Source organism: Ambystoma mexicanum, chromosome 9, assembly GCF_040938575.1.
Source record: "Ambystoma mexicanum isolate Mex_15411 chromosome 9, UKY_AmexF1_1, whole genome shotgun sequence".
Classification (NCBI taxonomy): Eukaryota; Metazoa; Chordata; class Amphibia; order Caudata; family Ambystomatidae; genus Ambystoma; species Ambystoma mexicanum.
Window position 1 is genome coordinate 389,122,540 of NC_090931.1, and position 14,254 is coordinate 389,136,793.

The 14,254-nt window shown below is 47.9% G+C and overlaps 1 protein-coding gene across 1 annotated transcript in view; it reads left to right on the forward strand.

The window, feature by feature from the left end:
• Window positions 1–7,469: 7,469 nt before the first annotated feature.
• TIMM22 (translocase of inner mitochondrial membrane 22) overlaps window positions 7,470–14,254 on the forward strand; it is a 158,281-nt gene continuing 151,496 nt past the window's right edge. The window contains exon 1 of the mRNA XM_069614873.1: window positions 7,470–7,772. Within this exon, the coding sequence (XP_069470974.1) occupies window positions 7,553–7,772 (220 nt within the window). The 5' untranslated portion in view covers window positions 7,470–7,552. The remainder of the gene's footprint in view (window positions 7,773–14,254) is intronic.

Consider the following 14,254-nt stretch of genomic DNA (forward strand, 5'->3'; position numbering starts at 1 on the left):
TTCATCAGTGCGTTCTCTGTTAACTACCAACTCTCTCCTGAGTGAATTGGTTTCTGACCTAGCTGCATGGACTTCTGCCTTAACTCTCCCAAAATCTGGGATAAATTGTCTATTTCTGTGTTTTTCATTGCGCTCAGGTGGCATATTTTAAGTACTGGCTTTGCGTTCTGTAACACTTAGCTGGACTCCTCGGGAGAGTAATGCCTTCTCAACCTGTGGACCTGGTACTTGACATCTTTGGGATTCTCTTTCTGTTTAAACAACAATAACAACAATAGAACACTATACCATCTATTAACTAAAATACCACTGCATGACATGTGTGCTCCTTTAATCCCTCCCTTCTCACCTGTTTATTTTTTGTGGAGCTCTCCTTCGTGCTTTTCTACAGGGGCGCGTTGAGGTGAAGAAACAATGGTAACTTGTGTAGCTGTTGTACTGTATAGCTTCTTGTCAAAAAATGTCTTTACTTTTAAGAATGAGACTTGGGGTAAGTGGCTGGTGAAAATAATGTAATCATTTGGGGCTTAAATTAGATTCCTACATTGGAGAGATCTCTGTTTCTAATAACTTGCTCTTTTTCTCTCTCTTTTGTAGGTTCTCAGAATTTAGGAAAAGGGCGTATGACTGAGAAGGGCTGCAGAGTTACCCAGAATGCGATAATGTTTTTAAAACGTGAGTTCACCTATACGGAGTAACTGCAGGCTTCAGGAATGAGCGCGGAAACAACTGTGAGGTGAAAACTTGAGGAACCTTCAGTTACGTAATGCTTTTAAACTTCTTCTTCTTTTAACTATTTAGTTTGTTTATTGTTAATTAAATACCTCTTGTTTTGTCTGCAGGTTTTCGGAAAGCTGAGTAAAAATACCTTTGGCAGATGCAGTGGTTGCGGAAGAAACTTCTGACTGAAGATGCTGCGACTATGAACGAAAACTGCTGACTGAAGATGCTGCAGCGGTGAGTGGAACTTCTGACGGAAGATAATCGCTTCGGAGATAACCTTGGTCAGGTAACTCTTTTCTATTAACTATTGAACTCTGTAAATTGCTGCAAAGTTAATGTCTCTATTAACTCCTTTTACAGGTTCTGTGAGGAGAAACGCTGGTAGTGTTACCCGCTGTCAGCGGATCAGATGCGAAGCGCGTGTTCCAGCAGAGGCGGGACTTAAATAGTTCCCTCTGCAATATGAATAGAACGTGCTGCAGCTTATGAATGGATCGTGCGGTGGCCATGTTAAGTGTATGGAATTTACTGTAAAACATCACAAAAGTCTATGAAAGTGTATGCTGAGAATGATGAAAATGCTGTGTGTGCCAGGCCAACACCCACCTTTGACCTGCTGATTTATGTAATGTTCCCTGCCTAGCCTGAAAGCCTGAATGAGGATTATGCCCACTGACTGGGATCATGACAGTCAGATGCCGGATCCGGAGTTACGGGTACAGCGGCAACTCGCTGGTCGCACCGGCGGGTTACCGCCATACTTGTAATGAAGGCCAATGTCCTCAAAACAAGAAAGAGGAGCCAATGGAAATTGGATGTATGATAGAAGACGAGTGGGAGGGAGAGGCTGAGGAGATAGAAATCCATAATGTGTGCTTTTGTGAGGTACCCATCAATACCAACCACGAACCAGCTATTAACGGTATTCCCGTACAGGCCCTGATAGACACAGGGAGGATAGCTTGTGTCCACGGGGACCAGGAGATATATCAGAGAATCCCTGTTCCAATTAATATCAAGGGTACCCAGGAGATCATTCCCTCTGCCATCATTCCTGGGTTACCAGAAGAACTTATCATTGGCACTGACTTTCCTTGTTTCTCTGCACTCGTACAGGATAAAGAAGACCAATCCTCAAAATTCTCCCCATTCTAACTGTGGCAGGAAAACCCATATTATCCTGAGGCACGCATATGGAATTGGTCCCAAACAACCTTAACACCTCCAAGCTCCAATCAAACAAAGGTTCCTTGGGCAAAGGCCTTTTTCATAGGGGAAGGGTATGTGAGAAACCTAGGGGTGTTCTCCCATTGTCTATCCGTGGATCCTCTGTTCGAGTGGCTAGAGACGGGCCACTGCTGCTGGATCCCAACCCTGTAGTTGGACAACTGAGGGAGCATCCCCCGAATGGAGGGTCTCGGGGGACAGGTGGGGTAGTGCTTTTGGGTTAGACATGGTAGCCCCTCAGTTCTGCTGTCCATCAGACTCCCCTCTGTCAGCCTTAATGGGTTATCTCTGCTCACAAACCATGACTTCAAACCCTGCCTGGAAATCTGGTAATTAATCCAAGGAATCAGAGGCAACCATAAACCCTAGGATCAAACAATCACTTCCACTATCTTGTCTTTCAGTAGACCATTTACCTTTAAAGTCTAATAGATCTACCTTAACTGTACCACTGAGTACCACTAAGTGAACACTTAAGAAAAGAAGGTGTCCATTTGACCCTAACACCTACCCCTCTGACTCTCTCTAAAACAAGAAAAAAAAGGAGACGTCCAAAAGAGAACTTTTCATTACATAGAGGCGAATCTTCACACCCACATATTCATTTTTCACCCTCTGCCCCCAGTTGTTAGGAGTAACTTATACTCAAAACCCCTCTCTCTCTCTCTCTCCACAATCTGTGGGACGAAGCAGGACATGCTGGGAGTAATGAGGATTACCCATAGGAATCCATGGGCAATGGATTCCTATGGGCATTCTCTATGTTATCCCTTTAACAAGGACAGGCAGAGTCAGGCAATTCAGGTTGACCATCCACACATGACTCCAATTAACTTTCAAGGCAGGTATGAAAGGTGTGCTTCAACACAAAGGTTGGAACGAGTTGGGAAGTAGAGCAGAGAAGCCACGGCACGGGGAGTCCCTGGAATGAACCCGGGGAGTACGGTGTGCTGCAGCATTAATTTGGTGAGCGGAGTGAACCGCTATCAGTTAGGAAAGCAGTGCATCCCATGGACAGGACTCCAACATCCAGATCCCTTCTGAAATAATGCTTGTTCCCTTGGTGCCAGATCAGACCCCAATGGTGTCCAAGGGGCAGGTGGTGAGACCCTGACCTCGGCCATATGCTGTCGCAGGAACCCGCTGCATCGCAACACCACCCCAGAGAGTCATGTGAAAGAAAGAGAATCGTGTAAGCAAGCAAGCATGCGGAGCAGCGTTTTAGGAAGGCACCAGCAAGAGAAAACAGGTGAAAGAAAACGGAGTGTAGCGCGAGTGTGGCGCTAAACGAGGAATATCAAGGAAGAGTGAAAGATGAAATTGAAACGGGCAAGCGACCTGAAGATGAGAGAAAGAGGAAAGTAAATGTGAAGAAGTAAAGCAGGTAAGTGTGATGTTTGGACGCCATCGTTGGTTGTTGTGGCATTGTTGGCACAGAGTTTTGGGTTTGCATATTGTCCTCACATGATGGCGTCGGCTTTCCTATGCAGCGGTGCATGCATCGCGAAGGTACCAACAGGATTCACTCTGCCATCTGTTCCAATGGCAGTACTTCAGGAGCTGCGGCCAGAGAAACAGTGTGTTGCTACTCTTCTAGTCGGCATGCTACACGAGTTCGCTTCTAATCTTTAGACTAATATATCTTCGTTAGCATAGTCATCTTGCCTGTTTCCCCTATCGCTATATTCTGTCTGATTCTTTTTATCTCCAGTCGTGGCTCCTCATCGGCTTCCGACTTGTACACTTACGATCGTCAGAATACATAGCAGACGGATTAGTTCCAGTCTCTTTAAGTACTTTACTGAGACCAAAACTCTGATCACATTCATTTCCTCCCCAAGCCATCTACACACTTACTGATCTCTGTCTCACTCATAGCGTGAATCATGCATGCTTAAAGGGATAGTCCAGTAAAACATTTTATTTTAAAAATAGATAGGCAACATTAAAAAAAAATACTAGCACTTTTTTTTAAAACTTCCTATGTAAAATTTTGAGCTATTCAAGCTCATAATTCGCAAAAGCCAACACATGGGCGCATCCATTTTGTGAAATGGACGCCCGCATGTGCTGGCTTTTGCTTTTGCGGCACTAATGAAGGAAAAGCCAGCCAGCTGTAGTAAACAAAAGCTACCGCTGGGTGGCTTTTCCTTCATTGATGCTTTACGCGGAGGACGGGGACCGGAGACCAGAGCAGGAAAGCTGCAGCTGAATCTCGGTAAGTGCTATTTATTTATTTTTTTAAATAAGCACTAGCTCCGTTTTTTTTTCTAAGTTTTCCGGGCTGGAGGAGCCCGGAAAACCTAGAAATAAAACCGCAGCTTTAAAAACGTTGTATTTATGTTTGTGGTCGCTTTTGAAGCGACTGCAAACATAAATACAACGTTGTGTTTGAAAACGCTGAGGTTTTTCTTTCCAAGTTTCTCAGGCTCCTAGCATACGTTTCGACACAGACGGACTTTACTTTGGGACTTACAGACTTTGACAGCCTTAGATACATCAGTTGAGGGACCTTTCCCTTTAGATTTAGGGCCAGTTAGGAGTTCTACCAACCCCAACATTTTGTTTAATAAAGGTTTATAAACTTTACTTGATAAGCCTGTGTCTCTCTTGATACCATGACTGTCTCACAGGGAGGTGCCACAGAACGGATTATATATATACAAGTATCCTGGGCCTGTAACCATCACAAAATAAACACAATGTGCAGTGGTCAAAAAAAGTGGCTTATCTCTGCCAACCAGGTTTTACTTTGGACTGTGCCCGTCAGTTTGTTGCTTTTCTGCATCCTACATAAGTTCGCCACCAGGTGCCGATGTTGCACTCCGTCCAGCGATTCCCAACCTGGAGCTTGTAGCTTCAATCCGTTGCGCGTACTGTGCTTCGTTTCCCAGCTGTTCCAGCGTTGAACAAACTCTGCTGATCAGCTTTCTATATTCATTAAAGTGAGAGTTTCCACACTCTCGTCACCGCTGGCTTATTTGCAGACACAGAATGAACAGAGCAAGGGTCTGGCGGAAACATGTCGTCCCGTCGTGGCTCTCCGTCTCCATGTCTGCTCTGCCCCCTGGGTTTCCCTGGGGATCTACACACAGGACAAGACGACGTGGATGCTGCAGACAGCACCACGCACTCGTTCTACTTGGCTGACGGACTCCAAAGCTGCTTTCCTGTGCAGGACGGCGCAGCGTTCAGCACACTGCAACGTGGAGAGCTGGTTGCACCCATTGCGGGCTCTGGGACACACGTCAAGATGAGGAGTCCTCAGGCTTTTAGTCAAATTTGGCACACTACCTGCCACACGCTACAGGGCTTCCACTGAAACCACAGGTCACTCTGTGCACCATCACGCGCAGATATTGAGATTTCTCCCCGTGATTTATGCTTGACAGGAGGACACTCGCAGCGATCGCAGTGTCTCTGGGATCTACATGTGAGAAAGGAAAAGGGGTATTCCGGCTCCCGTGGCAAGTCTGCGCTTCCCCACGGGGTCGCTACTCCAGCCCTGAAGAAGGCGGACATTTTTGCATTTTCACTGACCTGCCGTCGAAACGCAATAGTGCTAAGGGGGCTTCTACCAGCTCTATCTGCCCTAGCGGGTTCTTTAAGACAGAATCAAGCAAATGACTATTTTGCCCCCCTGCTGCGTAGGCTCTAATTCCAGGTGCCTGTTTATTCATGAGTCAGGCACAAATTCAATCTGCCTAAAGCACTTTCAGTTCCTTTTTTAGTTCCTTTTCTTTTTCCTTTTTGGCGTAAATTTTAGTTGCCTTTAAGTTACGAGTCAGACATTTAACTCGATTTTGCTTGAAGAATTTCCAGGCAGTCTCTTCTCTCTGACTCAAGAACGAGCTCTTGATTTAGCACACTGAATCCTTGACTTATGGACAAGATGCAAACTGAATCAGCGTGAGGAAGTAGCTGGTTGATATAGTACCTATGGTTATACAATATCTACATAGGTGCTCCTATCCGTTTTTAATCAGCTTGATGAAATAGCTGGCTGGTATACTATTTTTTACTACAAAATGGAAATGTTTTTTTCTGATGGTATTAAGTGGACAATCTCATGTTTCCTGTTTCTTGCTGAATCATTGTCTATGTTCATTTCTATTATTCTCATTTGCACCACTTGAGATTGTTTAAATCATTTGCAATTGTGTTTTGTTTCACATTCATTCTCCCACCAAGTTATTAATATCTGGGATGTTTCTACTTAGATTGCCACAATATGTTAAACATTAAGTCAATAGGATAAATCACTTTTTGATTGTACCCGTTTGGCCTTCTGCGTATTTCCTTTTTGGTATTTCAGTTTTTCAGATTTGATCATTTCTTGCTTAATTTGGGGTGACCACTACAGGCTTTGAACAATAATTTGTTATTGCTCTGCCCCTTATCTTATTTTCATGAAATATAAAACCGCAGAGAAAGGAAAGCTGCATTTTTCTTTGTAGTGGAAGGTGGCATGTTTCATTTTTCACCACATTTAAGACACAGGGAACCTTGCTATCACCGCCTCGCGTTGTTTGGATTTTTGGTGCACAGTAGTATGGGAAGGATAATGGGAAAACAGAGCATAGAAAGGTAAGTTGATGGTAGGCTAAGTTAATTTATATTGCAGAGTGTCCTTGCTAATGTTGTGCTACTGTGTTTAGGTGTGCAATAACTGGAAGTATAAGTTTGTGTAGGGGGGAAAAAATAACCTGAAATGACCTTAAGTGAAACAGTGGGCAGGCATACCCACACCTGATTTCTGTTTAACAGCATATTCCTCCCACCCAATCACCTTCCACCACACTATAAAAAAATTAGATATGTTTAATTAAAGTACAAAAAATTGCAAAATGGTAAATGTCTGCAACATTTATTTACCATGTTGCACTTCAATTGAACATGTTTCATGTATTCTACTTTAATTAAACACTGAGGGTGTTCTAATAGCTTTATAGACCTGCAGCTCGGGCCCTACCGGGCGTTGTGGTCCCTTATACCTTGTTAAAGACCTGAATTAACTCGGTCTTCAGGGCCCATAACGCCTGGTATGGCCCTCCCTGCAGGTCTATAAAGCTATAATAGCACTCAACTGGCTGCCCGAGCAGTAAAGAAAGAGGAAGTTATAACATGGTCAAGGTTTATGGAGTGGGTGATGGAATATTGGTGATATGAGGTCAGGTGTTTGGTTATGGACCAATAACAATATGGACTACTAATGACTCCAACTACATGGATTTTTAGTTTTTTGTTGACTTTATTGTCCATATGGTTTGTTATTGTTATGCTGCTCAAGGAAGTAAAGTTAAGAGAAGCATAATTCGAGCCTCCGGATCTTGACATAGAATTCGCAGCAACACAGTCAGGACCAATTTTGGCAGCACACTCCTTGCAAAAACTAGGCTGTAGAGGAAAAAGCAAAGGATTCCACAACAACCAACATGGCATTCAAGGATGACACAATCAACAAAACTGTTAGCCCTCTAGTTTTATATTAGGACTCTCTGCCGTCCCCTCCGGCCCATCTATTCAGTCCTTCTTCAATGTCAATGGAGAGCGTCCTTGCAATAGTCCCCTGTCCAAAATATTTCTATCCGTAGGTCCAGAGATGGGGGAGCCCTTAAAGGCTGGTGCAACGGCTCCCATGGAGGAGAGCCTACAATATAGCCTACTATTAGAACAGCTGGTGGGGGAGAAGCGGGGACCTCGGCCGCTGCTTCCGGTGGGGGTACCCGGCTTCCCAAGTCCGCAGCAGAGCCCCGAACAGCGCCGAATGGAGCGTGTCATGGAGAGCTGTGGGTTCAAGGCAACTCTGGCCTGCGTAGGAGGTGAGCAAATTTAAAAGAATAAACGACGTGGGACGAAACCACGCTGCAAGGCATTGGTAGACTCTTTAAAACTAAAACCCTGCCGACAAGCTGCCACCAACACAGAAGTAGGACTAACATATACAATACGCTCACTGACAGCCTTATTGCTTTCAAGCTGTCACTTGGCGTGCACGAAGTGCATATGTCGTCCCCGTTTAACTTTTTCATTATGTGTTTCGGCGCAAAATAACGTTGCACTGCACGTAAGAATTTAACTGATAAAACAGCACAGGCAGTGTGTAACATTGCACACGCGCCGTGGACTACGACCCATTTTTTATTTAAATCTTGATCGACTTGTCAGCCCTTTGTATACTTTTCTATTTCACTTGCTATGTGTCCCGGTGTCCATTTCTGATGCTTTCTATGCGTCTCTTTCCCTATTGACCTCCTGGTCGCCAATTCATGCCTGAACCCTTTTTGTGTAAGTCTCTCTATGAGACGCTGAAACAGATCTTCAGTGATAAAAAAAAAACGCTCAGTATAATGACTTACTTTTAAATTTGATTCTGTCTGCCTGACAAGGCCCTTTCTCAATGTTGCTCTTATTACTTACCGGCAATCGTCATTCCTCACAGCACACTCTTCCTCGTCACAGTACTTCATGAGGCCCTCCCCCCGCATCAGAGACCGTACCTTCTTCTATTTCTTTTGTTCCGCATAACTCTCCCCACTAACCCGTGACATCCCGTTTAGGATATCCAAGCAGGAGCATGGGACCCACCTCCCCCCCCCACCCCCTCAGGGAGGAAGAGGAGGGTCATCAGTACTGTGAGGAGGAAGAGTAGAACTAGGACTAATGAAGATTAGAGGTAAGTAATCAGAGCATTACGTCTACTCTTCCTCGTCCCAGTATGAGGCATATCATAGAAGCAAACTGGGAGAGGTCCGAATGAGACACAGAGACAGAAAGTGCAACAACAAAAAGCACACCTTTTTAATGACTCCAAAATCACATCCCAACAGACAAAACACAAACCCCGAAGGAGCTATCCCCAGAAATGTCCACAGATAGTGGTTGACAAAGGTGCTCTGATCAGCCCAAGTGGCAGCCCCACAAATCTGTAGCGACACTCCCCGAGCATCCGCCCAGGAAGCAGCCAAACCCCTGGTAGAGCGACCCTGAATGTGGTCAGGCACAGGCAGGCCAGAAGCCACGTAAGTCATGGAGACAACAGTAGGGATCTGCCGGCTAATGGAAACCGCAGAGGCCTTCCGTCGCGCACCAGCGGAGCCAAAAGTAACCAATAGACTATCAGACTGCCCGAAAGGGGTAGTCCGAGCCAAATACTCCCGAACTGCCCACCGCACATCAATGGCATGCCAAGCCACCTCGTCTGGCGTCTGTGAGTCCTGGAAAAACGCAGGGAGAACCGGATCCTGAGAAGTGTGAAACCGAGACACAACCTTAGGAAGAAACTTTGGATCACACCGCAAAACCACAGAGTCCAGTAGAACTCTCAAGAAAGGGGGATGACACAACAGAGCTTCTACCTTCCCCAGCCTATGGGCAGACGTGATGGTGATCAGGAAAGCAATCTTCAGCGTAAGGTGCTTGATATCAATTTCCGATGGGCTCGAAGGGAGGCTCCTGAAGGAGCCTCAAGAGTGAGATCCCAAGGGGTAAGGCCCTTATAAGCACAACGACGAGAAAAAGAGGGACCCGGAAAAACGTCCCCACCAACACCTCCCCATCCAGGTGGCCATCAGAGTCCCCCCCCCCCCCCAAGAGGATTTTAATGGAGGCCCATTGGGAGCGAAGCGTGGAGACCGCCAGGCCCTTGTCAAAACCCTCCTGGAGGAACTGGAGAATAGCGGGCAGACCGGCACGTAGGGGGGTGGGGGGATTCCAGATCGCCCACCCCAATCCTGAAAATGGCACTAGTGCCTGTCATACGCCCTCAAGAGTAGAAGGTTTATGAGCATTAATGATAGACTCGATCACAGGACCAGAAAAACCCTGGAGACTAATCGAGCAATAGTCAAACTGCCCATTGAATCTGTCTGACCCCAGGCCCGCCTGCAGGAGACTCTCCACCTCAGAATCAACCAAGGTTCCTGGGACTGAAGCTCCAACAGGGAGGGAAACCAGCTCTGACAGGGCCAGAACAGACCAACCAACAGCACAGTCACCCTACTTTCCCTAATGCGCTGAGCCACCTGGGGAGGAAGGGGGAGAGGAGGGAACTCATAAAGGAGACCCCAAGGCCACTCCACAGTGAGGGCATCCACCCCCAAGCCCATTCGGTTGGGAACCAGAGGCAGAAGAGGCCTTCGCAGAGGCCGGAGCGGCAGAGGGGTCCAGAACTGAAGCCCGAACCTGACACAGATTGCCGCAAATACCCTGTCCGACAAAATTAGTTCCGTGGAGGAGGGGAATCGGTAGCTGAGCAGATCCGCACAAGTCTTGTTCACCCCCCTGACATGAGAGGCCACCAGGGGCATCAGGTGTGACTCCCCCCAGGAACCTATCTGAGCCTCCAGAGCATTCAAGGAGCGGCCGGACCCCCCTTGGCGGTTGACATATGCCAATGCTGTGGTATTATCTGTCCGGACCAACACCGCCCGTCCTTCCGGAAACACCCTGAAGTACAACAGCAAATGACCTCCGGAGCCCACAACCCCTGGGCTGAGAGGACACCCAACGTGGCACCCCAACCCCTCCCGCTGGCGTCTGTAGCAAGAGTGGTCAAAGATGGCTGGACCAGGGACACCCCTCCCCGAAGATTCGGAAACCGTAACCACCACTGTAAATCGGCCCTCCGAGCATGCAACACCGGGGTTAAGGCCTCGTAAGCCTGGGAAGCCGGGAGCCTGAGGGCGAGTAGATAAAGAGACTAGAGGACGCAGATGAAGACGAGCCCAAGGGACCAGGAAGATGCAAGCTGTCATGTGCCCCTGAAGCATGAGCAACAGGCGAGCCGTGACACTCCGCCACCTGCGAAGCCTGCCCAGAACAGACAGAAGGTGCTGGACCCTCTCTCGGGACAGAAAAACCCTCCCCATCCTGGTGCAAATCTGAGCCCCCATGAAAACCCGATCCTGAGAGGGCTCCATAATAGACTTCTGCCAGTTCACCAGAAACCCCCAGTCCCGCAATGCTTGGCAAACCTGTTGGAGATGAGCCAGGACTGTCTGCTTGAGGGCCACCTTGACCAGCCAGTCCAGGTAGGGGAAAATCTGAATGCCCCCCAGGTGGAGATGCGCCACCAGCTTGGTGAACACCCTGGGGGCCGAGCGCATCCCAAACGGGAGCACTCGGAACTGAAAATGCCAAGACCCCACCGCAAAATGGAGGAACTTCATCTGGCAGGGGCGGAGAGACATGTGGTAATATGGATCCAGGAACACCAGCCAGTCTCCCCTGCGCAACATCGGGAGAATGTTCTGCAATGTCTCCATCTCGAACTGTTCCTTCCGGACTAAGCAGTTCAGAGGCTTGAGGTCCAAAATGAGGCAAGACTTTCCGAAGGTTTGGGGACCAGAAACGCCCTCGATTAAAATTCCAGACCCCCCTCCGGAAAGGGAATGGGCATGATAGCTGCCTTCTATAACAACTCGGACAGAGGCATCGACAAGGGAACCGCAGTCCGAACCATGCAACCCTGGATAGGGGGAGACAGGAAGTTCACTCGATAACTGTCACGATGCCTGCCTCCAGACATCTGAAGCCGACCAGTCAACCCAAAATCCTGGCACCGATGGGGACCTATAAGGCCCCAAAAGATTGCCTGAGGGCTTCCTGGACTCAGTCCTGGCGCCATTGGCGCCATGCTCATATGGGCGGTTCGAGCTTCTCAGCCCTAGCAGCCTCACATTGGAACGCCCTACCTCCGCTCCTCAGGGGGATTGACTCTCACCTAGCCTTCCGCAAAGCCTTAAAAACCAGGCTGTTTGTCTAAACCTTCCTGCCTTTATATCTACAGGCATACGAACGTCATTTGTAACTATGCTCCGCTCCTCTCTTTGTAAAGTACCTTTATGTTTCCTATGTTTACATAATCTTGCTGCTTACGCCTTCATGTAATAGCGCCTCGATGTCTATGGGCTGCAGTGCGCTCTACAAATGTAAAAAATAAATAAAAATAAATGGCCTTTTTCAGGCAAGTCAAATTACCAAGTGGTCAAGCCAGGTACAGCTCGCCATGAGGCTGCTTGAAGGGACTTCTTTATTCAAGGGACTATTTCTTTGGGTGTGGTACTGGGACTACTTTACCTGGGAACTACTTTTGGGAGATTATTTAAACCACGCCTGGAGAACAGAACACACTTCGCGTTATTCTGCACTCCTGTAGCGTAACGCTCACTGTGCCTGCAGCTCTGGTCCAGTCTTCAGCTACGCCGATCTGTCTACTCGATCTGCATCTGCAAAGGAAGAACAGAGAACAGGTTATAGCAAGAACCTTACCTGGATTCACCCCCGCAAGCATTCGGGAGTTGGTACCTGCAAGGGAAGGAACACCAGCGACCGCGCTATTCAAGGAAACATTTCCAGAACAATTAGCGTAGCGCAGCGAATTACTCACTGATGCTCCATTCATCCAGGCGATCCAGCGAGACGCTCTAGAGTAATCACCGCTCGGAACAGCCGCATCTGTGAAAGACAAAAAAAGACAATTGGTGAGTTACTTCTCGCTATAAGACATTCAATCCAGCGCCGCAAGATACTTACCCGAAGCTATATTCGTTTGCGGTCTTGCTAATCACCCTCACACGAGCTTCGTTTCTGAAAGTGCCGCACCTGCAGACAAGAAAGAGAGCAACAGGTGAAAACAGCGAAGGAACAATACCGCATTTTAAGACATTATTCTTTCTTCGTAATACTGAAACTTACCTTGGCATTTACATCGCTCTCTCGGAGTAAGAGACACCTGCCTGTGGCAATTCTGCAAAAAAGAATTTATGAAGACAATAGTGCAAAAGTGAACTAAAGACAATTAGAATTTAAAAGCAAGACATGACTTACCTCAGAGTCCTTATTGTCAGGAACTCAGCCACGGGATCAGTGAAGCTAACTGAGTACCCAAGTTTCAACGCACCCCTGCATGCAGACGCAGGATGGAGAGCTCATCCTTCCTAACAATCAGGTGAGACGCAGTAAGGAGAACATAAGGAGGGTACAGAAGCAGAAGCAGTAGTTAGATCTTCTCCTATTGGTTAGCTAACTTACCATTGTCCTATTCTAGGAAAATCCTCCTTCGTGCCAGACAGGCAAAACTCAGAGGGCAGGTGCAGTCGCTCGTAACTTCACTACGAGTCACGCTGGTGGAGACCGTTGCAGTCCAGTTTCATTCGGCGCCCATGTGGAATCCAGGTGAGCGTAACAATAACCCCTCCGGAAAGTGCCCAGAGCCCAAGAATCCAAACACCAACGGTCCCATACTGGGGGAAAAAAAACAGCCAGAGACGTCCGCCTACCGGCCTGCCCAAACCATCAGGACGACTTCTCCTCCGGTCCCGGCTCAGAGCGCACAGGACCACTAGCCCCTCTGGGCCTCCGAAACGAGTGGGAGGAGGAACCAGGGAGCGACCGTCTGGTCCCCGCACCAGAAGAGGATTTCTTGAATGTCGAAGAAGACTTCCGATGCAACTTATCAGCATGTTTGTCAGCACAAAACACTTTATGTATCCTCAAGCAAAACACCACAGAGTTTAGAACTGTCAAAAGGAAGTTTCAGGGCAGCCGCCTTCTACAAACCCTCCGTTTTGCAATCCCGCAGATGTACATGCCTCCGGGCCCACAAACCAGCACCCATAGCCATGGCCGAGCCACACACTCCATCAAACGCCAGATCGGACAAGAGTTGAACCTGCTGTTGCATGTCAGCCAGCAGCGGGGCACAGTTGGAGCCCCCTTCCACGGCTTTCTTTAACTTCCTGTAACCACGTGGCACTGTCTCTGCAGTGTAGGAGCTGTAGACGTTCGCCCTGAGGGCCAGATGCGCACCAGCATGAGCCTTCTTCAGGCTGGAATTCACACTGCGGTTCACCGGGTTCAGGACAGCCGCCTCCTCGGCCAACACAGAGGAGCGACCCACCAGACTAGCGAGGATATCATCAACTTCCACAGTGTTCGAGAGCAACTTGGGCTCCGTAAACCCCATAAAGTGCCAAACATGTGTAAGAACTTCCTCCTCTCTGTCCAGATATTTCCCTTCTGCATCAGCCAATGAGGAACGGGAAGCGGCAGAGGATGCCTCCGCCCCAGAAGATGAGGATGATTAAGACGACCAACGCCAGCACCTGTGCCGATGCGTGTGGCCATGATGCCGAAGGAGCAACTTTTTAATGTCCTTCCTGCACAAGGAAAGATGCCTCAACATTTTCTCCTTCCTCCTGTGAAGCCCAGGGGAAGAGGAAGGAAAGAGCAAGGTGCCTGAGCTTTGCACTGCGCTTTCCCATGGTGTAAGCCGAAGTACAAACAAAGCAAAACAGGAACA